Source organism: Metarhizium acridum (assembly GCF_019434415.1).
Source record: "Metarhizium acridum strain ARSEF 324 chromosome Unknown scaffold_356, whole genome shotgun sequence".
In the NCBI taxonomy this organism is placed as follows: domain Eukaryota; kingdom Fungi; phylum Ascomycota; class Sordariomycetes; order Hypocreales; family Clavicipitaceae; genus Metarhizium; species Metarhizium acridum.
Window position 1 is genome coordinate 275,054 of NW_027094030.1, and position 27,265 is coordinate 302,318.

General features: G+C 50.8%; 12 protein-coding genes across 12 annotated transcripts; 6 read left to right on the forward strand and 6 right to left on the reverse strand.

The window, feature by feature from the left end:
- Positions 1–139: 139 nt before the first annotated feature.
- Positions 140–2,094, forward strand: SKI6_1 (Exosome non-catalytic core component). The gene is made up of 3 exons (XM_066120776.1): positions 140–753; positions 861–1,439; positions 1,509–2,094. The coding sequence occupies exons 1-2, from the start codon at positions 446–448 to the stop codon at positions 1,372–1,374; spliced, it is 822 nt and encodes a 273-aa protein (XP_065974104.1). The 5' UTR covers positions 140–445; the 3' UTR covers positions 1,375–1,439; positions 1,509–2,094.
- On the reverse strand, positions 328–3,258 carry J3458_015463 (uncharacterized protein). The gene is made up of 2 exons (XM_007814725.2): positions 2,888–3,258; positions 328–2,794 (listed from the first exon to the last, which is right to left on the reverse strand). The coding sequence occupies exons 1-2, from the start codon at positions 3,032–3,034 to the stop codon at positions 1,535–1,537; spliced, it is 1,407 nt and encodes a 468-aa protein (XP_007812916.1). The 5' UTR covers positions 3,035–3,258; the 3' UTR covers positions 328–1,534.
- A 412-nt stretch (positions 3,259–3,670) lies between these two features.
- Positions 3,671–4,894, forward strand: J3458_015464 (uncharacterized protein; the record flags this gene model as incomplete). The annotated part of the gene is made up of 3 exons (XM_066120777.1): positions 3,671–3,776; positions 3,857–4,085; positions 4,162–4,894. The coding sequence occupies 3 exons, from the start codon at positions 3,671–3,673 to the stop codon at positions 4,892–4,894; spliced, it is 1,068 nt and encodes a 355-aa protein (XP_065974105.1).
- Positions 4,895–5,515: 621 nt separating this feature from the next.
- On the reverse strand, positions 5,516–7,176 carry TIM50_1 (mitochondrial inner membrane protein required for protein import; the record flags this gene model as incomplete). The annotated part of the gene is made up of 2 exons (XM_066120778.1): positions 5,516–6,148; positions 6,202–7,176. The coding sequence occupies 2 exons, from the start codon at positions 7,174–7,176 to the stop codon at positions 5,516–5,518; spliced, it is 1,608 nt and encodes a 535-aa protein (XP_065974106.1).
- A 1,232-nt stretch (positions 7,177–8,408) lies between these two features.
- J3458_015466 (uncharacterized protein) lies at positions 8,409–9,371 on the forward strand (the record flags this gene model as incomplete). Its single annotated transcript, XM_007814728.2, has 1 exon — positions 8,409–9,371. The coding sequence occupies one exon, from the start codon at positions 8,409–8,411 to the stop codon at positions 9,369–9,371; it is 963 nt and encodes a 320-aa protein (XP_007812919.2).
- A 365-nt stretch (positions 9,372–9,736) lies between these two features.
- Positions 9,737–10,399, reverse strand: J3458_015467 (uncharacterized protein; the record flags this gene model as incomplete). Its single annotated transcript, XM_066120779.1, has 2 exons — positions 9,737–9,995; positions 10,158–10,399. The coding sequence occupies 2 exons, from the start codon at positions 10,397–10,399 to the stop codon at positions 9,737–9,739; spliced, it is 501 nt and encodes a 166-aa protein (XP_065974107.1).
- A 1,253-nt stretch (positions 10,400–11,652) lies between these two features.
- J3458_015468 (uncharacterized protein) lies at positions 11,653–13,404 on the reverse strand (the record flags this gene model as incomplete). Its single annotated transcript, XM_007814729.2, has 1 exon — positions 11,653–13,404. One exon carries the CDS (start codon positions 13,402–13,404, stop codon positions 11,653–11,655), a length of 1,752 nt encoding a protein of 583 aa, XP_007812920.2.
- A 4,243-nt stretch (positions 13,405–17,647) lies between these two features.
- On the reverse strand, positions 17,648–18,333 carry J3458_015469 (uncharacterized protein; the record flags this gene model as incomplete). The annotated part of the gene is made up of 1 exon (XM_007814730.2): positions 17,648–18,333. The coding sequence occupies exon 1, from the start codon at positions 18,314–18,316 to the stop codon at positions 17,648–17,650; it is 669 nt and encodes a 222-aa protein (XP_007812921.2). The 5' UTR covers positions 18,317–18,333.
- A 2,781-nt stretch (positions 18,334–21,114) lies between these two features.
- Positions 21,115–21,453, forward strand: J3458_015470 (uncharacterized protein; the record flags this gene model as incomplete). Its single annotated transcript, XM_007814731.2, has 1 exon — positions 21,115–21,453. The coding sequence occupies one exon, from the start codon at positions 21,115–21,117 to the stop codon at positions 21,451–21,453; it is 339 nt and encodes a 112-aa protein (XP_007812922.2).
- Positions 21,454–21,708: 255 nt separating this feature from the next.
- On the forward strand, positions 21,709–22,143 carry J3458_015471 (uncharacterized protein; the record flags this gene model as incomplete). The annotated part of the gene is made up of 1 exon (XM_066120780.1): positions 21,709–22,143. The coding sequence occupies one exon, from the start codon at positions 21,709–21,711 to the stop codon at positions 22,141–22,143; it is 435 nt and encodes a 144-aa protein (XP_065974108.1).
- Positions 22,144–22,512: 369 nt separating this feature from the next.
- On the reverse strand, positions 22,513–23,787 carry J3458_015472 (uncharacterized protein; the record flags this gene model as incomplete). Its single annotated transcript, XM_066120781.1, has 3 exons — positions 22,513–22,737; positions 22,783–23,141; positions 23,196–23,787. 3 exons carry the CDS (start codon positions 23,785–23,787, stop codon positions 22,513–22,515), a joined length of 1,176 nt encoding a protein of 391 aa, XP_065974109.1.
- Positions 23,788–25,484: 1,697 nt separating this feature from the next.
- Positions 25,485–26,177, forward strand: J3458_015473 (uncharacterized protein; the record flags this gene model as incomplete). Its single annotated transcript, XM_066120782.1, has 1 exon — positions 25,485–26,177. The coding sequence occupies one exon, from the start codon at positions 25,485–25,487 to the stop codon at positions 26,175–26,177; it is 693 nt and encodes a 230-aa protein (XP_065974110.1).
- Between the last annotated feature and the right edge of the window lie 1,088 nt (positions 26,178–27,265).

Here is a 27,265-nt window from a genome sequence, read left to right on the forward strand (position 1 = left end):
CGTAAAATACACTATTCAGATCCACGGCATTAGAATTGAGATGGGACAGCGCACACAAGGCCAAGACGGAACGCTGGAGCTCGCGTCGCACCCTTATTTCCTAACCCAATATCAGAGACAGCAGCTATTCAGATACGAACTTCATAGGCCTTTTAAGACCGATATACGTAGATTGCGGCACGACGTCTTTACTTGAATTTGGGCAGTAATGTTCAGCCACGAGTTTAAAAAGCAGCACCAGCTACCGCACGCCACACAAGCCACATTGTCCCTCCACTGGAGCTCCAAATAAAAAAAACCCAATTCCAATAAAAACCATGTCCAACACCAGTATACAATTTCAAAGAGAAACACTTCCAAAAGCGACTCAAAATCCTCCACGAGGGCGAATTCCTCCCTAAACGTCGATTCGTTCACAAGAGACACATCTCAGTATCAGCCAGCCATGCCCCTCGACACATCCACATACTCGCTCGCCCTCCTGCGCGTGGACGGCCGTCGCTGGAACGAACTCCGCCGGCTTCACGCCCAGATCCGCACACAGGATGCCGCCGACGGATCGTCGTATTTCGAAATGGGCCACACAAAAGTCATGTGCGTAGTGACGGGCCCGTCAGAGCAGCAGCAGGCGCAAGCGCAAGCGCAACGGCGAGGCGCACAGGCGTCGGGCCGTGACGCCGCTTCCATCATTGTGAATGTTGTCATTGCTGGATTCTCAAGTGTCGACCGCAAGAAGCGCGGGCGAAACGATAAGTGAGTCCTTTCTTGAATCCCAATGGCTTGTGCCAGAACAAAAAGAAGAAAAGAGAGGGAGGGAGGGAGATAGAGCACCGCGCGCTGACGTGGCGAGGGTACGGTAGACGTACTCAAGAGATTGAAATCACCATTGCCAAAGCGCTTTCCTCCACCGTCCATACACATCTCTTCCCGCACTCTTCCATCACGGTGTCGCTGCACGTCCTGTCACAGGACGGCTCTCTCCTCGCCGCCCTGATCAACGCCGCGACTCTTGCTGTCATTGACGCCGGTATCCCAATGACTGACTATATTGCTGCTTGCACCGCCGGATCGACGTCTTCTTATGCCGCCGGCGACGATTCCGCCGATCCTCTGCTCGATCTCAACAACCAGGAGGAACAGGAGCTTCCCTTCCTCACGGTGGCGTCGCTTGGCGACAGTGATCGTGTTGTCGCTCTTGTCTGCGAGAGCCGCGTCCAGGTCAGCCGTCTAGAGGGCATGCTCGTCGTTGGCTTGGACGGGTGCAAGCAAGTCAAAATGTTTCTCGACAAAACTATCAAGGACAGGGGAGTCAAGATGATCAAGGAAGGCGCTGTACAGCGAAGCGATACTATGGCCATGGAGTTGGATGAGTAGATGGTGTGCGCAAGCCCATTAAGCTGCGAAATTTTCCGTCATTTATGCGTAAGCACAGGAAGCAAGTTGGTACAATGCTTGATACATAATCATACTAGACTGCCATGGGACTAACTTGACATCGAACCCTCCAGATTTACACACTTCCGATTGCTATTTACTAGAGCTCTTCATGCTTGACCTCGTCTGCTGGCGCCGGTTCTTCAGCGTCCGTCTTTTTGTCAGATTCCTCTTCGACAACTTCCTCCGCCGCGATAATCTCCATGGGCAACTTTCTCTTGGCCCCTTCGCCCATACGAATGGCGTCAAGCCATGCTTCAACGCTCTCAGCGTCAAAGTCACCCTCGTAGTGTCTCCACCAAGAGCGTCGGGCATTAACCGCGATTAGCTCCACGTCCTCTTCCAGCCCGAGTGCTTGTCGGATCGAATCCAACCCTTCAATATTGCTGGGGATGGCGAGAAAGGGGAATAGCTGCCGGTGACCGTGGATGTATTTGGTGTTGAGTTTTGACAGGGAGTCAGTGACTTTAGCACTGTTTTCGGAGGCATCAACCGGGATAAAGGCCAGGACACAGGTGTGAGATGTCGAACTCAGACACTTCTCGACAAGAGTGTCCTTGGCGGTCACGGTGGTAATGGAGATGACATCAGGAGTCGAAGCTGCGGGTTCGGTTGCGTCCGTCTGGGTAGAAGCCTCTGGAGTTGTGGCCGAATCCTCGGTGTCGGGTGAGGCAGAGGAGGAAGCCTTCGTCTTTTTGTCCTGAGCTTTTTCCGACTTGGGGGCCTTTTTATTGTCACTCTTGACCTCGGGCTTGGCCGGGGCAGGATCAGGATTAGGCTGTCCAACCTGCTTCAGGAAGGCAACCATGTCCTTCTTGTTTAAATCGCCATCATAGATGATAGGTTCCTTGTCGCCACCCGGAAGTAGCACAAATGTAGGAAACTTTTTGATTCCAAACTTTTCCACCGTCTTTTCCTCCTTATTGCGCACCTGGGCAACGGAAATGACACCCAAAAAGTCAATGGCAAGGCATCGCAACAAAGCGCTAGTAGTTCCCTTATCCGTGAACAAGATTGCCTTGGGTCCCTGGGGCTTCAGGAAGGCGTCCAAGTCCTTGTCGGTGACTTTGGTAACATGGTTGTTGATCTTGCTTACGACAGCCTCCACAATAGCTTTAGCAGTTCGGGCGCCCTGGTAGTCTTCGACAACGGGCTTACCGTCAGGCTTCTTCCCAGGACGAACGATCTTGAGGGTGGGGAAGCCCTGGATGCCCATCCTACTGCAGAGTTGCTTGTTCATCTCATTGTCGCAATCAATAGCGGCGACTTTGGCAAGCCCCTCAAGCTTCTTGGCGGCTTTTTCATAGGCAGGCTTGAGATTTTTGCAGTGGCCGCACCAGGGTGCGTAGAATTCGACAATCTGTGGGAAATATGAGCAGGCTTATACGAGAGGGAAAACGGGGTTTACTCGGGCGACAGCAACCGCCATTGTAGGACCAGGGGAGTAACGCACAGAAGTGTGGTTTGATTTAGCAATTAGAGTATCATACGTTTTCTCATTGACCTGGAGAACTGGGGAGCTTGTGGTGTACATGGCGTGTATACTGGGAACTGCAGCCAGCAAGGCTGTCAGGCCAGCGACGGCACCAGGGGGAAGCATGATTGAGTGAATGGCAGATGAGAAGATGCCTGTGCGCGAAGGAGAATTCGAAAGAAAAAAAAAATTATGTCGTAATGAGAGCAGACCCTGGCCAATTTGGTGGATGTGGCGGGGCTCAGTATTTATGTTGTGTGCAAAAGACGAAGTAATATGGCTTGATGCAACACCGTGGCATGAAAAGGGAAAAAAGGCCACGGTGTAGCTGTTGGTGGTGGTGGTTGTTTTGGTGGTCTGGAGGCTGTCGATAATAGTGGCAGGAACCAGACACTTGACGTGCCCAGCCACATGTGGCCCGAGTCTCATCGGTAAGCTCAGTGGCAGAATGGGCAGCACGGTGCTGTGGCGCGAGCTCCAGAGCGACACATGCACAGGCAGCAGCAACGTCACTTCTATGCTCAGGCACCGGGCGTCAACGGCCGCGCACATCTGGTGGGGCCCATCCAGGCTCAGTTCGAGACGCTTGATATGTTGCGGAACATCCAGAACTAAAGCATCTCAATTTGTCTCCCTCTTCCCACCACTACTGACACTGACTTATGGCAAGAAACATAATTTGACGTGGCTTTCATTCGCCTCTAGTCCTGGTGTTCTCTTGCATGGTTCTACATTTTGCCAAAGCCTCCAACCGAGCTAGCCATGAGCGCCGAGCCTCTGCCCCCGCCTCTCAAGATCCCCGAGGTCAGCCGGTTCATCAACCGCGCAAACCAGCTGCGCACAATTAAACCTGCCATAGCATATTGGTGTAAGCTTCTCTCTCGCATGCGCGACATGCATGTAGCCATAATTAGCCCGAGAAACTAGGCATCCTGACACCTGCCGCAGGCGAGTACCATGCGGTCAACCAAATCGTAACCAAAAGCCTCCACACCACCGACGACGATTGCTTCGCATACACAAAAGGCTTGATTGAGCGCTTGGAGGCAACCAAGACCGAGCGCGCAGATGACGAGGCCATTGTGGATAACACTGCCGGCCAGGCATACGTCGAGCAGTTTGCTCAGGAAACATTCAGTCGAGCCGAGAGGACCCTGCGAGCCAACAAGGTCTCAAGGTACGTGTAGCCGTCTGGATCCCATGTCCTATTGTCATGACTGTACCCCGCGAGCAATGGAGCTGACCAAGCGTAGACAGACGGCAGATACTTTTGATGCGGCCGCCACCTTTTTTGACCTTATCCATGAATGGGGTACCCCCGAACCCGAAATCCTCAAAAAGATCAAGTTTGCGAAATGGAATGCCGCGCGCATTCTGAAAGCCATACGGGAGGGCAAAGACCCCAACGAGACCAACCCTCAGGTCCAAGACGACGAGGGCCCCGAACCAGTTCTCAGCCCTACCGACCCGGCGGTTCAGCAAATAATGAGCCCGCCAGTTGCGTCTGTAGAAGACGCTCCTGATGACGGGGAACCTCCTATTGCGCCAGTCCAAGAAGGTTACTTCCCACCGGCCACTGCCCATCCGGAGCCATTTGTCCCTTCACCGTTGACGCGGAGTCCCGGTCCGCCAGCTTCGGTAATGCATCCTCCGCCGCCGCAGAATATTCATCCGCAACCGTCTCCTCAGATACCCACGAATCTACCATCGCAGTTTGCGCCGCCGCCTCCCGAGCCCTCTGCTCCCACGCCTTTTGCATGGAACAACACACCTAGTGCACCTCCTCCGTCCGCGCCTACTCACCAATATGTACCGCCTCCCGTGGCGCCAGCGCCGAGCGCGCCCGCGGGCTTCACACCCGGCCATAAGAGCATTGAGCAGGCGCAAAAGCATGCCAAATGGGCCATATCAGCGCTGAACTTTGAGGATGTGCCTACGGCGGTCCAAGAATTACGGAACGCTTTGGCGCTGCTGGGTGCTCAATGAGGTGGGGAGGTAGACCAAGTTTATATTGTAAGCAATTGCCGGTTTCCCAGACGGGGGTAGATGTGTGTGCTTTTGGAATACTTTATGTGGTAAAGCATGTCGACTTTAGTAATGAATGTTTCCCTTAGCAATGAATTTATCAACTGGACCGCACTCCATATCAAGAAAATGTAGTATGTTCAGTAGTATAGACAACAGCTACAGGGATATCAAAGTTGTTTGACGGGATCACGTCTCTACCAGCAAGAGATGCATCAACTATCCACCAAGCGTCAAGTCTCGTTGCCAACACCACCTTTGATTCATACACCTACTATACAAATTATCTATTTTCGTTCATTGCCTGTGCAGTCATTCCCTCTGTCCGCCCCTGGCTAACAAAATGCGAGAAAATTCTATGTGCGGAATGCCCACCGCATGACTTTGTCCGATAAATGATTAAAAAAAAAAAAACTTGTCAACAAAACGTATGTTTTCAAGTTGAACCTCCTTTTTCATCTCTCAACATCTGTGTGAATCCTGCCTCTGCTATATATGTCTTTTTCTCAGGTTGTGCTACAATTACAAGTTAGATGATGAGAGGCGAGACACGCCGTGTGTTCGAGTCGGCGGGTAATTGTTTTATGCCTTCTTTTCAGCACCAGCAGCGGCTGAGACGCTAGGCTTGGGTCCAAACCAGCCGGAGAAGGAACCCATCATACTGTTCATGGCCTCCTGTTGGGCCTTCTCCATGGCGGCCTGCTCTTCTTTGAGCCACTTCTCGCCGTTTTCGCGGATTTCCTTCTCCAAAAGCTCGTAGTTGCGCTGCCCTCGCTCTCTAGCAATGTCCTGCAACATCTTGCCTTGGGCAAAGGCCTCTGATGGGTTCTGCTCGCCTTCGGGAGCCATGGTCATGCTCATGTTACTGGATTTCAGTCCGAGAAGGTTGCTAAGCGCCCCGACACCGGATCCCTTGGAGTGTTTCTTCTTTTGCTCCAGCTGCTTGTTGAATTCCTTCCTTGCAATGGCCTCACGTCGGGCGAATTCGGTAGGGATGTGCTTGCCCTCGAACGACTTCAGAACCTTGCGCACATCCGAGTACTGCATCGTGTGGATGTATTCGAGAAAAGGGATCAACCCAACGAGATCATTGTCCTTGGGGTCCCCCTTCCAAGGATCCAATATAATGGCGTTCTCCGGCTGCTTGCGGACGTGCTGCGCTTTAGTGTCAATAATGATGACCTTGGAGAGGTCTCGGTTAAGGTACGACAAGTCCTGTTCAAAGTATGAGTTGATGCTCCTGTACAAACATTTGTCTTTGAACTTGCCTTGACAATCTCGCCGTCCTCATACTTGGTGGCTTCGCGGTACAACGGCCACATGATGAAACGGAAGGGATCCAACTTGCGGACGATGGGCTCGCCCATAGCAAATGGAACAGTAGTGAAGAGAACCAACTCGTAGTACTGGCTGAGATATCGAACAAAGTAGTCCAATCCCGGTCGCTTAGCTACTCTCCAGCCGTGGTCTCGTGTCCATTCGCTGTGTACTAGGAGGTCGTCTAAGCTTAGGCAGAGAGTGTATGGTCGCTCGAAGCTGGGATCGGGGTCTGGGAGCAATTTGTCGAATGCCGGATCTTGGTAATAGGATACCGACTCGCCCATACGGGCTCTGGCTCTCTGCCACCACAGCGTGGGACTCCAACCATTGGGGATATCGCTATGGCGCTCGGCTTCGATAGCATCATCCCAGTCACGACCCATGTAAAGAACCCCAAAGGATCCTCCGGCGGCGGCGGCGACCAGCATAAACCGTGCCCACCATTTTCGGTTGCGGTCGCTCGTCGACACATACTCGGGGCGCTCCCGCTTGCCACGGCCCTCGGATTCTTCTTCCTGCTCGACGGCTTCAAGAGCAGAGTGGGCCTGGCCCGACTGTTTGCGCAGTTCTGCGTCCAGGGTCGATGGAATACCCTGCGTCAAATCAGGAAGTTTGTGGAAAGGGATCGGATCAGCCTCTTTTGAAGGCTGGGATGATTCGGCGTCCGTTTCATTAGAGGGCGAAGTGTTCTGCGAGGCAGCGGGTTTGGAGTCGGCTTTCGGTTGCGTGGACGGATCGGATGACTCTGGCTGACTCTGGCTTTCGCTCCCGCCAATTTTCTTGTTGTTGCTGGCAAACGACCGCATCCAGGGGGAGACTAATACGACTGTCTGTCTAGTCCGCAAAACCGGCGATGCAGCGGACTGTGACAATTGAGCAGCCAACATGCCCAGGCGCGGGGCGCGGGCTATTCTCGACAGCATCTTGACAGACTGATATCGCAATGAGCGTAATGAGTAGATGGTTAAAATGTATAGTCAGCTTTCACAAGCTCAGCATCCCATAGGCGACCTGATTGTCGTGTCGTGTGATGCCGGAATTGAGCAGCTCTGGTAACAAGAGCCGGGGAGCTTGAGAGAAGTCGAGAATGTTCCTTTTTTTTCCCGGCTTAGACTGGAGGCTGCAGGTCAAACTGGTGTGTGCGCGCGTGCGATGACATGGCGGCTCTTTGCTCACTGAAATTTTATGAGAGCGCGACCCGCAAGTATTTAGCCGATGTTTAAACGTGCTTCCATGTCCCATTTTGGTTGTTGGTGGGGCCCGATTTCGCCCTGTAAGTTAGGATATTACTCCGTACTCCGTAAATGATTTGAGATGCCTTTTAACTAATAACTCCTGCGCATGCCCTTTCCCTGCTCACTGGCTGTTTGCGAAACCCGGCAGCTTGGTGTTGACGACCAGATATGGCTGGTTGTAATTCAGGACAAAGAGAAGAGGCTCGCTTGCTACGCCGAGGGCACCCAAGGCCAAGGTGTCGTCAGCCGATTTCGCTCCAATATAAAACTATCTTTTGGATACCAGGCATACAGCTGTAGGCTGTTAGACGGGTAACATGGCTGCATGTGCCTCCTGCAACTGCGTGGCGTGTTGACGCTTGTCTTCAAGACTTGTCTTGGCAACTGTCTCTCCCATTGGATGACGGCATCTTGGTCGAGATGCAATGGGCGGCTGGGCGTTCCTGAGCACACCCTGCATCTGTTCGTCTTCCCCTCATCCCTGGTTCAAACATCACGAGACCAGATACCCCTTCTTAGAACTGGTTCCAGTTGCAATTGGCTTGGACCCTGTCTTTATCACCTTTCTCCGTACAATACTGAGCATCGCCCAGCATCATCATGCATGCGTGTGCCGCATTCTAGAGGGTGGTCTCCCGAGAGTCTTTGCGACTTCGCCATGGCACCACCCTCTGTCAGCCAACTCGCAACCCGAGCCTTCCACAGATCACAACCGACCCTGTCGCGCTGAACATTTGACGAGCGCCAATCTGTAACTACTTTGATCCCATTCGCTCTCACGTCTTTTCAAAGAAACGACTTCTTTCGCTTTTCGACCCCCCGCATTAGCAGCGATTCGAGTTTGCGCCTAAAGTCGCCACATATCACAGCCTACTTCTCAGCGGAGCAGTCACACCGAATACCACACCTACTATCCGGCTATGCCCAGACGACCTGTCAGACGAGGCTCAAAGCCTCTCACGGGCTTCACGTCGCGCAATGCGACGCCAACATCTTCCACGATGACTACGCCGCTGAGTTCGGCATATCCGTCAACATATGCGTCCGAAGTTGAAGTCGACGACGTCAGCCAACTCCAAATTGCCTCCTTGACGCTGGATACGCCCCTCATACCACTAAGGCGGAAAAGCCGCGCTCCGGAAAAGCCCTTCCGCTTCCTTGAATTGCCATCCGAATTGCGTGTCAAGGTCTACGAGCACTACTGGAGCCATGCCGAGAAGGTTCTGGACCTCGACCCCGGCAATCATAAAAGATACCACAGGGCACTGGGCCTTGTTCGTACATGTAAACAGGTTCGTGCGGAAGCAACGCATTTCTTCTTCAGCTCCCGAGCCATTCGTCTCTTCCCCACCTTTCCGGGCAAATATTTCAAGTCGAGAAAGCCGCTCCTGGCTCGCCTGAAACCGAGCCAACGTCGATGCATCACGTCGCTGGAGCTCCGGCTCGGACCTGGCTGGAACGCTCCTCCCAGAGGGTGGGTAGTCAACGACGCCCTTGGTCTGAAAGACTGCAGCAACCTTCGCAAATTGACCGTGTATGTTGAATGCGACCCGAGCGATGGCATCTACGAAGGGTTCCGTCGATCGGATGGCTTTTACGAAGGTTTCTGCAGGAACTTGCTTGGCAATGTGCTCAGCGAAATCCCCAGTCACGTCGCCATTGAGTTTGAGGGTTATCCGGGTGTCAAGAAGTCTGGCGCCATGATGCGGGGTCTGCTCGAAGTCGCTGCTCAGTCAAAGCGGAAAATCCTCTGGGGGCCTGAACGAGGATGGACGGACGGGCCCGAGAAGGAGGAGAAGCGCAATGATGACCCCGCGGCTCAGTTATTCGATGGTATCCCTAGGGAAGGTTACGCACCTCACAATATGCTGGTTGTAGCGTAGCGCATTGAATTGAGTACTGTTGTTGTATTGATTCATGAGTGTAAATGGACACGTTCGCTGGATTTGGATTCGGGATGGGAATGGCGGATGGAGCTGGGACTCGTGTCTTGTAGGCGAGACGCATGGCTTCCTGGTATCTCTCTGCTCACTCGTCCAAGCAAAACAGCTGCGACGCATATCTCTTTGTTATCTAGCTATGCCGTAAGAAGCTACTACTCATTATACCACGTACACATAGCTGGTCTTGATCCGGTCACAACATCCACCAAGTACTTGAATTCGTGGCCCTTGAGACTGGACTCAGTGTCTACCAGCGGCGGCTTTTGCAGCGTTCGCAGACGGGGTTGGTGATGCATTGGAAATACCTAGCTGAAGTTAGTCTTACACCCACACGTAAGATGAAACGAGGCAGCATACTCTTCGCTCTCTTTATCCTCAATGCCCGAACAGTCGCAGAACTGGGGACAAGCGTCTGTGGGCGCCCCAAGGGAGGAAGTTGTCGTCGTACTGCTAGAGGCAGAGCTTTTCGAAATCGTGCTTGAAGCAGTCGTCTTGGTAGCCAAAGCTGCTGCGTTTGTGGAATGGCATTTCTCGCAGTCCGGATTGGTGAGGCACTCGAAGAATCTGCTTCTGGTCAATGGCCATCGCCTCCTGACACGATGAGCATAGCTTTTTGCGGGGAAAGGGGCAAAAAAAAAAAAAAGAAAGAAAGAAAGAAAGGAAGGAAAAGGAAAAAAAAAAGAAAAGGAAAAGAAAAGAAAGAAAAGGGAAGAAAAGAAAACCTACTCCTTACTGTCCTTATCCTCGACCTTGGAGCAGTTACACCGTCCATAGCAATCATCATCCACCGTCGCAGTCGAACTAGATTTACTTGAAGTCCCGGTAGATGCCGGCGATACGGTAACTACCACCGTCTCCGTCATGGTTACGAATACTTGCGTAGAAGAGGTAGGAGTGGCGATTTCCTGGGTGACAATGATATTAAGCACCGTACCGTTGGTCGTGATGGTGTAGGTGCCGGGCGACATGGTGCGATAGTTGGTGATGGAAAAGCTGGTGGCATTTGCGACGAAGGTCTTGGACGACGAGGACGTCGACGTGGTTGATCTGCCGACCCAACATAGTTCACAATTTGGATTGGTGACGCATTGAAAGTATCTAGCCGTGGTCAGTGTGGTTCTGCAAGTATGGGTAGGCGCATGGTACGAACTCGTCGCTATTCTTGTCGGGTATTCGGGAGCAATCACAGACGCCGCCTGGAGCGCACTCGCCTGCACCTGGGAGAGATGTGGCAGTAGATTGGGTGGTCCCTGGCCAAGGCGAGGAGCTTGTGTTGGACTTGGGGCATATTGCTGCGAGTGAGCCGGGCCTCGGGGCAGCGTGGGTATGGGTGAAGATGGCGATGATGCAAGTCAGAAGGCTGGGTAGATACATGTTGGTGGTTTGGCTACTTGAAGAGAAGGAGAAGGGATCTAGTTTGCAACGTAGTTGGATGACGAGGAAGCTTCGTTGTTGAGACTAGAGAAGACATCTCGCTTTATAGTTGTTTCTTTCCCTGTTGGTCATGACGAAGACTCGTAGTCTTCCTCCCGTCGTCCAAAGAGCAATGGCCGCATCGCAACTTTGTGTTTCGTATCACCGAGAGTCTGTTGCGGTGTGACGTCGGAGCAAACACGTAGTTCTGTGGCATTTTGAAGACTAGGTACGCAATGTAAAGAAGAATCAACTTGACACGTTTGCCTTTGACAGTCGGCTCCGTTGATGATAGGCAATGCTGGCTGGTGTTGCTGCTTCATGGTTGTCGCAAACTCTTACTCTTGAACCCTTGCAATGTAGCCTCTTGGAGGCCATGCAATGTTACAGGGTACAACATCGAGGACGCATAACCGAACCAGTTCATCGGCTTGCCGGCCATTCTTCCGTTTTCTAGTCGTACCGCCTTCTTGAATTACCATCTCACAAAGACCGAACCCTTCCCCTGCTTGTGTGCCAGTTTCTGCCCCAACCAGAAGCTGATTGACCGTGCTCTATGTGCAACCGTTTTCCCATCAAGTCCAGTTTATTCAAGAGAATAAAAAAAAAAAAAAAAAAAGAAGCCAACAACACAATCAATGCCTACACCACGCCGGGGTTGCACACGCCTGAGGAGCAAACCATGGACCCTTCATGAACGGACGCCTCGAACCATGCAAACAAGTCCCAAAATGGCAACGCTGCCAGTATATCGTACAAGAAGAAATTAGGCTAGTGTAAATGCTGTAAAATGCCTACCCGCATCCAGTCATGACTTTTCCAGGGGTTTTCCGTTCGGTACCGCCGCGTTCTTACGCGCCTGTCGCTTTTTCTCCCACTCCTTCAACTGCTGTTGTGCCCAAACAAAGGCTTGATGAAGACGAGCATCTACGTCGACGCCATTGGATTCCAAAACTGCGACCGCCACGTAAGATAATCCAAAAATTATTACGCCAAATATTATAAAATGTGTCAACCACCAGAAGTGTTGTCGTCCAAGAGGACAGTCGACATATTCGTGTTCCCATTCCCAAGTGTCGTGGTTGAACCACATGCTCAGAAGGCCGGCATTACCACCAAAGTCGCCCATCATGCTGCGCACGGTGATCTCTCGTCGTCCGGGATGCTGCTGCAACTGCTGAATGTTGGACATCCTCACATCTTGCCACTTGCGTGATTCCCACGATCGGTCATCGGGAGTGGTACCGTTTGTTTGGTTAACAAAGTGGTACGTGTCACAGCCCTCATGGTCGTGTCCGTTGAGGACAAGTCCAGGGCGGCCCATACCTTGCCCAGCGGCTTGAGGATCGCGGCTAACACCAAAAATGCCTTCAAGAAGACCTTTGCTGGCATCTGAACTTAGCAAGTATTGCTCCTTGACGCCTCCACCGTCATGGGCGCCATGGAAGTCGAAAAATGGTGCGTCGACACAGATACCAGCAGGCTTGTAGAGAGGAATATGGGTCAAAATCAACGTGAATTGGCCTTTGTATTCGACAGCACATGCCGTACCAATTGCTGCGTTGATGAAGTTGTACGTTGCGTCCTGTAACCCTTGGTCTTTCGCGGGTGTGTCCAAGTTCATGTCGTTCAACACAAGGATTCGCAGCTCGGGGGGTAGTCGCACGGAGTCAGGGTTTGTTTCCGGATCTTGAATTGTAGCATTGGTCTCAGGGTCGGTAACGGGAAGTTCGAATCGTAGCTCGTAGTTTGCCTTGCCAAATACTCGCTCAAATCGTTCCATGCGCTCCGGGGTTAAGTCGCCAGCGTAGCCAATGTCGTGATTTCCAGCCACATTCATTATTCTTCTTTTCCAGACTTGTTCCGCCGCAGAACCGTCCAATATGCCGGACAGATTGTACTCGACATTGGGCCACATGGCTACATCATCAGGGACGCGCTCACCGCCCCGAAAGGTTCGATTCCAAAACCGTCGGCCTCTGCGTTCAAATTCGTCATCCTCGATCCACTGACTGCCTAAGAGATCCCCCAGAACTGTAACATGTGTAGGCTGCGTCCACCAGTGCAGGGTTCGGTAGATGTGCGCCAGATAGAAGTCGTTGCCGAACAGGTCGAAGCGTTTGCGCCACGACTCGAAAATAAAGGGGATATCCTCGAAGAAAATGTCGATGATGTCGTGTAGTATTATGCGCACTCGATCCCGGAGAGAGTCGTGCCATATTTGAAAGGTAAGCCGTTGAAAAATGGTCTTGACATGGGGGAAAATGCCCAAGTACGCTGTCGGGATGGACGTATCACCCTCGAGTTGGGGATCACCGAGGGCCAAGAGCCGAAATGGCGCCTGCTTGGTGGGCAACGCTTGGGCCTGCGCATTCGTCTTGGCGTCTGCGTACGGCCAGTGCAGCTTCTTGGTCTCCTCAAATGCGGCTTCAGGGTCTCTGGACGGCAGGGGAAATGCACATCTGCTGAAGAAAGGGTACAAGTACAGGTAGATGGAGCATGCGACGGCCAAGGGAACCAAGAGGCCGAAGCCATTGCGAAGGAAAGCCCGTACCAACATGGAGCCAGCTACATGCGCGGGCCACGAAGGAAACGGGGTATTCCTATAGCGACTTGGCAGCAAAAAATGCCGCGTAACGAAGAAATTGAGCGTCACTGCGGCAAAAGGAGGGTTGAGAAAGGGGCGCGTAAAGAGGCGCCTGTATCGCGGGTTCGGGGCGACTGATACATGGGCACCCGGGTGCCCAAATAGACTAGCGCACCCAGGTGCCCAAATTATGTCAGCACTCCTCTAGCGCTGGGACAGACCCGCAAGACCCGGCTGGAAGATCATTTCAACTAGTTACTCTCTCCAGTTTAATCTACAACTTGACAACAATGCAATCCTCCGTCGCGCTATTCGCTGAGTGCAAAGCTTGTTGCTCATTACTGTCTACCTCTATTCTCTTCCATATTTCTTTCATTCCTCTTCTCTTGTTAGCCAAAGGATGATCACCCATCTCCCGAGCGACCTGGGCTTCAATCCGCTCATCTTCCTGGTTGCTCCAGTCTAGATACGCCATCATTTCCTCTTTCGTCCATTCTCTGGACCCTGTCGCAGTGACGCGATGCTTCGACATTTGTTTGTAGTCCAAGCACCACTCGTAACTCCGCTTGTCGTATCTTTGTGGGAGCCCCATCGCTTTGCGATATTGCTGGTTGGTCTTGATGCTGCCAGCAGGTTGCGCAGCGTACCACGCATTTCTAGCAGCTACATATCTCTCATAAATGGCACCCGGGGAATCGTACCGCGGCTCTTCCAAGGTGACACCAGACAAAGACTGGACTTGCTCAACCGTTGGCCCTTCAACGGTCAACATTGGCGGACTGCCGGGCGCGTTGTTTGATGTGGCAAGCGACCCCAAGTCAGTCGACGTATTAAATCTCATGAGAGGAGATGAACGGATGGGTGGCATGCGTGCTGCAAAGGAAGAGGGTTGATCAATCTCTGCCAAGGCATCCGCCACTGCATTTGAACATTGCGACTGCTGGGTCGTTGGCACGATTTCCGGGGGGGCCTTAGAGACACCCGCAGGAGCCATTTCCGCCGTGGCACCTGAAAATGTGACTGAACTTCGAGCTTCCGGCAGAGGTACTACCGGCGACCCCTTGAACTTCAGCGGACAGGACCTCGAGGTCATAATGTGGCCTACCACGTGGCATGCGCTGCAAGTGGGAGCCTTTCTGTTACCCTGGATTCTCTCGAAACCGGATGGTTCGCGTCTTGTGCTCGTTAAGGGTTGAGTCCTATTTAGTTGGTTTGCAGCCCGGCGAGGTTCCAGAACAGGTTTTGGCAGTGCCACCCCTCGCTTTAAGTGCCAATGTGGGTGAAAATGCTCTAACAGAAGACCCTGAGCTTCTTCTTCCAGCTTCTCGAGGGTGTGGGAGCACGGCAACCCATGTGACGAAGTGAAAGTCTGACTACATAGAATCTGACGTGGCTCTTGTAGACATAACTGCCGTTGCCCCTGGACTTTGCGCAAAGCATCATGCGAAACCCTACCTCGTACTGCTTCGAACATGAGCCCGGATACATCTAGAGGTGTGCGTAACTGTTGCGAAGCTCGAATATGTTTAAGTTCCTTGAGTTGGTTTGCGATGGCATGCTTCATGGCTTGCCAAACGTCGAAAAGGTCCAAATTCGATTTCTTAATGTGTGCTTTCATCAGTGAATGGATACCCTCGGCCCTGGGAACGTTCCATTAGCGTCTTGTCAATTGCATATAGTATAAGCCACCTGCCTCGAGGTGGCCACATTGCCGAAATGCAAGTGCATATCCACCCATGCTTTAATGATCATCTCTTTGTACGGCTCGAGCCAATACATCTTGATATACCCTACACACTCTGGATATTTTTCGCCATACTTCAGTTCAAACTTGGCCAGGCGCTCGTCAAATATCTTTTCACTTGGTGAAGCAACAATCGAGTGCCAGGAGGTGTAGAATTCTTCCCATGTGTCATTTTCTGCCCGCTCTGAGGTTTCGTTTTCTTTCTGCACAAAAAAGGGCCGGCAGCGCTGGAGGACCGCTTTGTTGACATGCCAGAGGCAGAGGAGCGCTTTGGTCGTTGGAAACCAATGTGCAGCAGCGTTCATTGCAGCTAGGCATCGATCAGTCAAGACAACTGACGGAAGTTCACGCTGGTAAAGTGACCTGAGATGTTGTAACGCCCAAGAGTAATCCTCTTCCGATTCACCGGATAGAAATGCAAATGCGATACAGAACGACCGCTGGCTAGAATCTACTCCGACCATGTCGAGTAGCGGCATACCGTGTTTATTCGTCTTGTAGGTACAATCCAGCAATAATACGTCCGGGTTGCATTGTAAATACGCCACAGAGTCAGGATGGGCAAAGAAGATAGCCGTCAGTCGATTGTCTACATCCAAGCGGACGCGACACCAAAAGCCCTCGTTATCTAATTGGTCGACTAGGGCTTGAATGCTGCTCTGGCCTTCGCGAAGATCTCTCCTGGTTGCCGCAATCCGGTTGTATATATCCCGCTGAGTTGCAAGTGTTTCTGAGTGGTTATGGAGGTAGGTCCTTATTTCTCGAGGGGCAGTTCCAGACTTCACGAGTTTGGAGACGATCGCCGCATCTTTTCCCACAAGCTTGCGGTGGGCAGGGTGTGCAGAAGGATCATCGCTGGGCGCGTGATTATGTTTAGCACATTCGATGTCTGGTCGATGGCTCAAGACCCATGTACTACCATCTAGCGATTGCTTGGCTAGAACTGAAAACTTGCAGCCAGTTCTTCGGCTCGAAGTGCGTCGCACTCGATCAGTAGAAGGGCTTGGAGGAGGTTTATTCCTATCACAAGCGAATATTACTCTGACTCTGCCATTTGGTGTCTTGAGGGATTTCCCTGTTGTAAATGCGTACCCTCGAGGTTTCGCCCAAGAATTGATAGCATCAAGTAAGGACTCGCGTGATTCATATGTGCCTTCGGGTGGAAGAACGTCGTCAGGGAATGCTGCCTGATCCATGTTTCATCAATCTGATTGGCGCTGCAATGTGCAGTGGCTGCAGGAACATGCTGGGGCACAGGTTCTGTCCCAGCGCTAGAGGAGTGCTGACATAATTTGGGCACCTGGGTGCGCTAGTCTATTTGGGCACCCGGGTGCCCATGTATCAGTCGCCCGGGTTCGGCTGCGGCTTAGTCAGGAATCTCTCAAGTGCAAGTCAGTCGGGCTCATAGGCCTGCCAGCTACCAGCACTACCAAAAGTGGAGAACTCTCCTGGTAGTGTCAATATAATGCTCGGCGCTCGCTATCGTGCCTCATATTACAGGGGCAACTGCAAATCCAAATGCGCATTATTTGACCGTCCAGGAAACGACGCACCGCAGTCGAGTCTTTGAAACAAAATGTTGTCAAATCTCTGGCTTCTCTGCGTCCTCGTTTAGCCGCTCTGTGAGCAAGGCCTCCTTATTTGCAAGTCCGGCCTGCGACGGACCGATCACGATGAAGTCACGACCAGCTGCCTTCGCGGTCAGATGTCCTGTTCAATTATTTAGTTCTGCAGAATTTTAACGCCATGATGCATGCGACTCTCATTTCCGGAATCACCGCTCTTACCTGAGCGTAGTCTCCATCAAAGCCATGGCAAGAGGTGGCCAACTAATCACCCTTGGCCTGGCGGCCGCGCTACAGAGTCATGAGCTGGCTTCAATGAAGATTGCTGAATGAGGTGCAAAGGTCGCAAGGTGAGAGTTGTCACAGTCGGTGTACAAGTAGTTGCCGTTAGTGTTGCGCCGTCACAGTATATTGAAGCCATCATTGAAAAGGCCAAAGGATCATGCTAAATGCTTGTCAAGATTGGCGCTTTATTACGCAATGTTGGCGAGTAGCGTCATTGAGCATGACCTAGTCGCTGGCTGAACCGACCTTGTCTAGATATGTCGTGGAGTATGAAAGCAGTCGTGAAGCAGTCATGACAAGTAGCTTGGTGGAAGTGACCCTCCGAAACAACTGTTGATATACTATCTGCACTACCCGAGCGATCTTGCGGAAGGAGAGATACAATAAATGGAAAAAATGGTACGTCTATTTATTCGTCTTCTTCTTGACGGCGACTCCGTTTCGTACCTAATTCTAAAATCTAAACATAGAAGAATATACAACAAGATACATGATCAAACGACGAGCTGGTAGCCACATCTTTCTGCCCTGGTTATCACGAGTCATCCCAACAAGGAACCGGTCCTGCGCCCCACGGTTTCCTGGAAGACGGTCGCTCCCAAGGGCATCTGCTCGTCGTCGTTTAGGCCTTGGGCTTAGGCTCATGAGCATCGAAGCACTGCTTGGAGGAAGTGAACTTGCGGTCGGTGACATTCTTGATGTTATCAAAGGCTTTGCAGTACATTTCAGTGCCGCAGTCCTCATCGGTGAACTTGCTTGAACCGCAAAGGCTTGCGAACTGACCCGGCTCCTTCCAAGGCAGCTTCGGGTTCGGGTTGGGCTCGTGGGCAGCGAAGCACTGCTTGGAAGAAGTGAACTTGCGGTCGGTGACATTCTTGATGTTATCAAAGGCTTTGCAGTACATTTCGGTGCCGCAGTCCTCATCGGTGAACTTGCTTGAACCGCAAAGGCTTGCGAACTGTCCTGGCTCTCTCCAAGGCAAAGGCTCGGGCTCGTGAGCAGCGAAGCACTGCTTGGAGGAAGTGAACTTGCGGTCGGTGACGTTCCCAATGTCGTCGAAAGCTTCGCAGTACATCTTGGTGCCGCAGGCCTCATCGGTATACATGCTCGAGCCACAGTTCGCTGAAAACTGTCCTGGCTTCAGCCAAGGCAGCTTCCCATCATTCTTTTCTCCCACGGGCTTTTTCTGATCAACGGCGGGGACAGTCTCAGGTTCACAGCCATCGGCGGGAGCGGAAATTGCAGCGGCAGCCGCCGTGCCGATCAATCCAAAGATAAGAGAGCTCTTCATATTGTATAAGAATGCGGCGTTTGCAGTACGTTTGAACTTGAAGAGGCAATGTGAGAGATGATGAGATGATGAGGTATGTCTTCGAAGCTCTTGTCAGAGCTGAGACATATATATATTCGAATATACGTGAGTGTGCGCGTACTCGTGTGCGCCTCGAGCAAGTTGGTGTCATGATTGCGCATTGTTTCCACAAGTGCCTCCACTCGTAGTCGCGCTCATAGATGTTTCTATACGCATAAAATATGAGTGGAATAGCATGGCGCAGTAACAGGAGAGTTGTTGTGCATGGAACGTTGCCAGCGGATGAAACAGTGAAACAAGCGCATTAAAGCTACCGTGACACGCAATCAGGTCAAGACTCCTCTACTTCTTTCTACTCGTCGATCCACTGCTGGCGCTTGATCAATGCTCCTCCTTCCTAATTTCCTTGCTTTTGATTTCCAATTCAGCGGCTCGTGTGGTCTATCCATTCAATTGATGGTTAATTATGCTCCACGCGGCCATTTCATTCTTGTCGCGAACCGCCGCTAATGGATGGTTACATGGTTCTATACCACGATACCACGGGGTCGAACAGTCACAAATTGCGATGAACACTGGGCCGAGTGCCAGAGTAAGCGAATAGACATATAATTCTGCATCGAAATCTAACCGGATCTTGTTGCATTAAAGTCTGTTGCTCTGGCTAAGATAGGCTCTATGTCTGTTGAGACAGGTGCCCGGCGCGTGAGACACCCGAATAAAGCTAACATGTGGCCATGTGCGCGGATGGATTGATTATTGATTATTTTTTAATTAATTTGATGTTAATTAAAATTTAATTGACAAATTAAAGTTTTTCAAATTAATTAAATTAACCAAGTGTCACGAACAGCGGCAAGCATTTTCCCGTGTATCCTGCCAGAGGAAAGCGACTAGGAACAACCCTGTAATCGAATTACTCAGTCGCATGAGATGACCAATATCGGACGTCATGCGGATTCGGGCCACATAACCAGCGGGTATGGATAATGCACAGCCTTGTATGTGAAACAGTTGGCTGCCCTTTTTATCAGGGGCGTTCAACTGCGTCTCTCTCTCTAGTAGCTCCATCAAGCAGTTGTATCAAGTAAAGACTCTTGGTATGATGTAGCAAAGGTGCTTTCGTATTAGATGATGGATTCATGAATCAGTCGTTCTCATGCAGATGGGTTACCCGGTGGAAAATCCGCCAATTACGAACTAGGGACTGTTGACGAAGCTGAGCCAAGGTTCATTAATGCATTAATTGGTGCGCTCCTTGAACCAAAGGTCTGGTACTTTTTTTTCTTTCTTTCTTTCTTTTCTCTTTTAAATTGGAAGGGGGAAATGGTCACGGCCTTTTACGTATACCCAATTCGTTGGCTCTGGGCCCTTCTACAGTTTTTGGCAGAATAAATTTGCCCACCAAGAAGCATCCCCATAAATACTAAACTATATATAAAGAGCCTGATAGCCAGGTACCTGATCTGATTAAATAATTTTTGCCTCCTGCTGTATATGCGAAAGTGTTGGGCCTAATTCTTTCGCTATCCCCAGGAACCGCGTGATTCGGAACTCTGTCGCTGGCCAGATTCGTCAACTTGAACTTTGCCATCGCATTATTCAACGACTTGGACTGACGGCTTAGCCTCTATGCGGTCATAATCTCCTCTAAAAATGCTTGAGTCCAGTTGCTCCGGCCGTCTGCACTCAAGAAATCCGGGGTAGTGGTATTGAGATTGACTACTTCTCTCTGCCGTGCTTTGCGCCCGACAGCCGTTTGATTACGTGCCTTTAAACGAATTACTGCTACCTTGGCTCAACAGACTGGCTGGCTCTGCAATATCTGGAGAGCCGAAAATAAAGCAAGAAGAAGACGTCTCAGCCGGTAGTATATGCTTAACGGAAATAGCCTCTAATCCATTTGATTTCTTTAAACGTGGCAAATGTCTTCCACCAACACTTTCCACTTTGAAAAGCTTCCAACTTCGACTTCTAGACGATGTAACCCAAGGATGAGATTCTATACAGAGGATTTAAACAAACAAGAAGACATGGAGATACAATGTTAGCCAAAAGCATTGTCTCATTGTCTACAATATTCTGTCCACTTCTGCTCTGGGACATGCAGTGTTTTAATAACAGGTTTGATCGAGAAACCTTTCATGAAGTGCCTTCTCCCTTGTCTCTGTAGTTTGAAGTTTGAATTGATTGAGAAGCAGTGGCTCTAATCAAATTTTAGTAACATTTGCATAATGATATCCTGTCTCATAGAAGCCGCGTGGCGGACGGCATAACTAATCATATAAGCTCTGTTCAACAGGTTTAAGCGCTCTTGTAACGAATTTTGTATATGATATGAGCTTAGCTCTTTTTATCCCACATCAAACATTTACATACTTATCTGCAGCAGCTTGGAGGGGCGGCGGTCGGGACTAACATTGGATGAACCTTTTTTATTCCAAGTCTAAATTCTACGAGGGTAATATTTGGATTTACTCCACTTCCATGTTGACTAGAATCTCAGAAGGACAAACCGTGAACACTTTGCCTTTGCGTTCTATCAAGGTGGCCCCTTTCCCCATTGCTGTGTTGGTCTGGCGTGCAAGGTGACCAACGTCAAGTTACTAACCACAGTCATGTGAGCTTCAGCAGCGGTGAGTACGGGGCACATATGTACTTGAGTCTTGGCAAATCAGATTACACGACGACATGCACTTTCTTTCCTTTTGTTGGGAGTCACGTATCTTTCACTCTCCTTTGATCACGCCGCCATATTACCACAAAAGCCTCCCCTCATGACATACTCGGAGTATTCTGTTGAAGATGAAATCTTCACCTTCTTTAGGAAAACGTCGGCCTGTCGCTCAGAATGCGATGCGCGCGCAGAGGAGTTAGTTGGCGGCACGGCAACCACCATCGACGTGCAAGGAAACTGCAGCTACTCTGTTTACGCTGGGCCATGTCTCGAGCACGTTGTCCAATTCCGACTGAAGTCTTTGAAGCTTGATATGAGGACTGCTGCTCTTGCGAGACATGTGTACGGATCCTACGCTCCCATAGTCTCGTTCGAGGGCCAAGTGGGTGACGACGAGTCGAAAGAGAAGGAACCTCTCTACGTCTACTTTATGAAGTGAATCAAGGATATGACCCATCTAGACTTTATTCTAGCCCATGGTTATCCCTGCAATTCTCCGGAAAACGTTACTCGACGCCAGAGGCTGGTGATAGATGTGGCACGGTAAGAGGTCGCCATCCGACTGATGATAATTTCACTTGAGCAAAGCACTAACCGGGCAGCAAGATTCTTTGATCTTGCATGGAAAGCTCCACAGCCAGTTGACCAAGCCTACGTTACAAAGCTTAGACAGACGTTCGAAAGAGATCTGCGGATGTTGCTGGAAGCTCTTCCGGTTCGGCTGCACCACATCATCCAGAAGTGCGTCAACTCGTTGGACGCCATACTTTCACTGCCAATGGTGCTCCTCCACAAAGATTTTAGCTCCTGCAATATCGTCGTCGACGAAGCGACCTGTCATCTAACCGGAGTGATTGATTGGGCTGAGGCGGACATTGGTCCCTTCGGCATGAATCTCTACACCCTGCAGAGCATATCCGGGAAACTGCACCTTCAGGATGGCTGGACGCGATATGACGACTACGACAGCTTGCAGCAGATCTTTTGGACAAATTTCATCGACCGAGTCGGCGGCTTGACGGACGAGTGCGTTGAAAATATCCGCCTCGCAAGCATTACTGGTTTACTGCCGGAAAAAGGCTTTACCATCCGTCTTGCAAATGAAGCAGCGTCCGTACCCATCGTATAAGACGAATGCGGACGCTACAACATGTTGTCACTGGATGGATTCCTGGTTAATCCCGCAACGAAGTTGGAAGGAGTCGACTAAACGTGTCACTTCTGTGATGAACTGTCCACCGCCAGAATACGGCATGCATTGAATTTAACGATAATAAACATTGATAGGGATGGGACAGGTCTGATGAGTCTTTTTAGGGAAATAAAAGCAGTTAAAAGTACTTAATTTCTATAAAAAAAATACGGCCCTAGCATATATTGTAGAATGGAGGTTTGTAAAGCAAGCTCAGAACGACATTATTTCCAAGCCACGTAGGATGAAAATGGCACCACAAAACAAACCTGACGGCTTCCCACCAACAGCAAAGTCTTCTCCACGTCAACCTTGCCCAAACCATGCGTTTTTCAGCAGCTCTTGTGCCTTGAGCCTTTCACCCGGCTCGTACTTTAGCAAGCTCGCCAGCATCTCCGCCCACTGCTCCTGTTCCGGCGTGACATTGTCGCCAAAAGCCCTCTTGCAGATCTCGCGAGCAATTGCCTGGTAAGAGCTACCATGTCCGGGTTCTCCCAGGACAGAGGAAATCTCCTCCTCGTAGTCTCCCTCCTATACTCCAATCAGCTGAGGTACATCAAATAATTGTTGACCGACTCGGACTTCGTATAGGGTACAAGCCAAAGACCATAGATCCATCTCTTGGCCGCCAGAACCCTTCAGAATCACCTCTGGTGCCGCGTAGTTGACCGGTATGCCGGGCGGTGACTCCTCGGCGGCGGTTTCACCAAAGTCAATAACCACGGCCCGCGGGAGGATAAACGCTGGGCTAGTGTCGCGAAAGTCAATGGGGTAGACAAGGTATTTGGGCGCGTAGGGAATTTCAGGCGTCGGGAGAGAGTCCTCTTGGATCTGGATGGTTTCTTTCTCTGGCTCGCCGAGCAGTGCAAGTACTTGTTCTTCTTCCAGGCCGTCGAGGCTCTGCAGCCCCAAAAGAACATTTGCCGGGCGAAAATCTGGTCAAGTTTTAACAAGCTGGAAAGCAATGGGAGTGTACCAAAAGAACGTACCTGCATGGCAGATGCCACGACGGTGTAGAATAGCTAAAGCTTCGACGATGCTGCGAGATATTGTACGAAGAATGCTACTAATATTTTGCTCCTCTTCAAAGATTAATGCAGCCTGGTCCACCGTAGGCCCGACGACTGGGTAGACTAGGCAGAGATGCGTCCCGTTGGGGCTTTCGCTATTAAATTGTTCCTTGGGGAGACACAAGTAATGCCCCGGGCCATCAATGCCTTTGTCTCTAAGTCTAAACATAAGTAGTTCACGACATTCCGTTTCCGTTAACCCAGCTTGGAAGATCTTGACTGCCACATAGACTGGTCTGTCTTTACTTTGGTCACGGCAGAGCCATACGGTTGAAGATCCACCATAGCCTAGCTTATGAATAACCCGGAACCGGTGATCGTGAAGCTCGTCTCCAAGCTCAATAGGGTGGAAGCCTTTTGGTTGATAGAAGATGAGTTTCTCCAGCAGAAAATGATCGTCTTGCCACCCAGCATAATATAGCCGTCTCCATAGTTGCGAGGGATGTTGGGAATACTCTTGTATTACGGTAGCCCCAACAGGCTTTGGGCGTGCGTCAACCTGTGTAGGCATTTGGGGATTCGAAGCCAAGTAAAAGGAGAGCTGAGCTCTAGCGAGTATTGCCAGGTGTGATCTAAAAATTGCAGTGAGGCGGCAAGTTGTGTGAAGGAGCTTGCTTTTTCTTTTTGAAAAAAATAACGCCACAGACCAAGGGTATGCAGCATGTGAGCTGCATGCCTCCGAGCGCACAGCCTGCAAACAACCAACATCGACCTAGTGCAGCAGTCATCAGGCATCATCCAACAGAAAAATGTCGATTTTTCCTTACGAAGCGTTGTGACCGCCCGTCAACTCGGGGAGACAATGAGACCTGTTGGTCAGGGGCTCAATGGACTCAAGGTCTACACGGTCGAAGCTGCAACACAGGCTTTTAGGCCAACAACGGTTACAAGAAGCATCATGAGACCAAGTTGAAGGCCCCAGGCCCTAGCCCAACAGCTGCTTCGGGCCTCCAGCTCTGACGAACGTGAACTGAAGCGGATTTACATCGCGCGAGCCTCAACGACTGACTGGCGGTGGTACATGTACGTGCCCACTGTGCTCGATTGAAGGTCGTACAATGCATATTCTGAACGAACCTCCATGCTTGCATGTTGGTGCCTGGCCATGTCAATATTGAACGCTGTGACGCCGACTCGGGGGTACAGCAACGGGAATAGCCCCCTCTCTGCTGCAGAGTCTGTATCAACCGCACAACCGTGATGACATCGACTTGCATCCTAAAAACCATCACATACTATTCGTTACCAAGAACCGTTAACCATTGTCTTAGAGTTGACTGATCAGCTGTTTCGTCATAGGGGGCCATGGCGGCGTTGTAAAGCTGGTCCCTGTCTCCAGCCTCTCTTTCCCCCCAAACAAAGATGTCCTGATCTTCATAAATTCCATACATGGCTTCTTCGAGGCCATCAACGCTTATGTGATACGCCTTAGTCCCGGGAAGCATCCTTGAAGCTTCCAACCTCACTCTTGCGCAAAATGCTATCCCTAGGCAGCTCCTCCTTGCCACCAAACCGGTTGACGCATGAATACCGTGCTCACATCCAGAGCAAGAACATGGGAAAATTAACTCGACGTCGCAGCGGTGTGTATGTATGATGCCTCCTGAGTCCGTGGCTGGCGTTCGCTTAAACTTCATCCGCGTCATGTCGTGTGGCGACGCATGTCTGAAATCCTAGTCATGTAATAATATGACGATGCTTGCACTCGTCGAGTGCCGTTGAATTTGTTGAATGCTTGTGTTTTGTCCACTCCTTTGAGTTGCTTCTACCTTTATATTTGCACATGTAGTGCACAGTGCCATGTTTCATTCTTTGGTGAAAAAAAGGGGCAAAAGCATCTCTTTCAACAACAGCCGCTTTGTGCTTTGTCGATAATGTGCATAAATCATGCATTGTTCCACACTCCTTGTAGTCTTGCTCCCCGATCTACATTTCTCGACTTGTTACCCGAGTTATTCTCGACATTACTCACGCTCAACGTCTGCGAGCAGTGCCCATCATGGCATCCTCTGGCACCGTTCTATCCTACGCGGTCGATTGGGCTATTCTAGTCGGTCTCGCCGTGGCGGGATTCGTTGCAGGCAAAATAGCACCAAACAGGCGCCCGTTGTGCCCGCCGTGATTATGCTCTGTTTCACCCTGACATCCCTGGTGGCTTTGAAAACCTCCCACAAGAAATGCTCGCGGAGGCATCCCCTGCGATATGAGATGTGGAAGTTCCACGCCGGCCTTCTGGGTCTTTTGCTTTCGGCCGTTGGGGCATTCTTCCTCACCAACGGAACCAAGAATCTCCTCGGCAGATGCCAGCCTGATCTTGCCAACGTGGTCGACTTTGTCGTTGGCAATGCAACCGACGCGAGTAGTCAGCTTGTTTCTGCGGCCATCTGCAAGAACACGGATAAGTATGTCGTTAATGAGGGGTTCCGCAGCTTTCCGTGGGGACATTCCTCGGCGGCGGCATCTGGGCTGGTCTACCTTTCGTTATGGCTGGCCGCAAGGCTAGGAGTAGGATCGCCTTTTCTCCTGGGAGGAACGACCGGTGAGGTTGAGAAGTCCGAACGTGGGACACAAACATACAATCTCGATCAGCCCGACGCCGACAATTTACACGGCAGGACACATGGCATGGAAAATGGCACGACGCATTCCGAAGGGGGGCAAAATGTAGCTGCGCCCTTGTACCTGCTGGCGATTTCTCTGACGCCGCTCGGTGCGGCGATATATATCTGTGCGACTCGTTGGTACGACTTTCAGCATCACGGCCTGGATATCATGTCTGGGTTCATCATCGGGACGCTTTCTTGGCTTCAGATATTACTACCAGCCTGTTCGTGCTGGTATGGGGTTTTCTTGGGAACCGCGGGCACCTCGCAGCAGAAATACGGACCCCTCGTGTTGTAATGGAGGGGGGCACCATCAGGATTGTTGCTATTGTTATGGGGTTGATATTTTTAACGCGTGCATGCAACTCATCTCATGCTCTCTGTGTGCTCTGATGCCTCCAGTGTGTCAAACTTTCCCGCGGATGAATGCTCTTTGATGCAAAAGTGTCAAGCAGCCAAGGTGGTAAATAAACGGCTCAGCTTCACCACAAGGCCTTTGTGTTGGCTAGATGATGAAAAGAGGCAATATTGACCCTGACAAAGACGTTGCGCTTTGGACATTGCCGGCACTCTGACCAAACTTCGTTGAGCATCGGGCACCCATGGAGCACAATACACGTTTTGCCAGGACCTGGCATGGCGTAACTGAGGTGCTGGGCGAATTCGTCCATCCCGGATACCATGAAGAGCCAACAATCAGAGTCATGACGGAATTCGAGTCATGTGCCCCAACCACGCTGATCAGAATCCCACAAAGGGGATGTGCTGAAAGAGTAGCCACCTGACTCCTGTTTCTATCGATCATGAAAAGCTCTTTGGCGCGCAGAGAAAGGAAATGACCAGTCATGATGAAGAGCCAATAAGTGGAAATGCAGTTGTACGCTCTAAATGCCTCGAGAAAAGCAACAAGTATCTTGGAAGGATTTTATTGCAACCTTCTGTCGGCCCATGTACAGCCCTATGATTTACGTTGGATTCCACAGGCCGAGCTCAGCAAGAATATACAATCTATGGCAGTATATATTCCTCTATGGCAGAATATATTTACCCACTAAGAAGTATACGCAAAAATACTATAGTATATTTTAATATAGAGCACGACAACCAGGGACCTGATCTGGTTAAATAGTTTTTGCCTCCCACTGTGGGTTCTTTGGTTAGGACGCCTTGTACCAACAACTAAGAAATCCAGATGTAAAGAAAGCTTATGACTTTCTGGTTGCCCTAATAAGCATTCCTCTGCACAGGAATGGAGTAAACGAGTTGAGTGATGAAAAGAGACTCGGCTTCCTTGGAGTATCGTCGACAAACACACCAAGTCATATCCCGTCCCAAACTCACGTCGACTTATTTATAAGCACAACTACAAATGACATTACTGGCACC

What these genes read in the sequence shown, in the direction of transcription:
- SKI6_1 (XM_066120776.1), top strand. Translation starts at nt 446, where the DNA reads ATGCCCCTCGACACATCCACATACTCGCTCGCCCTCCTGCGCGTGGAC. An exon ending in AAGCGCGGGCGAAACGATAA is followed by an intron (nt 754 to 860) that starts GTGAGTCCTTTC and finishes AGGGTACGGTAG; the next exon opens with ACGTACTCAAGAGATTGAAA.
- J3458_015463 (XM_007814725.2), bottom strand. Translation starts at nt 3,034, where the DNA reads ATGCTTCCCCCTGGTGCCGTCGCTGGCCTGACAGCCTTGCTGGCTGCA. An exon ending in CTAAATCAAACCACACTTCT is followed by an intron (nt 2,795 to 2,887) that starts GTGCGTTACTCC and finishes TATTTCCCACAG; the next exon opens with ATTGTCGAATTCTACGCACC.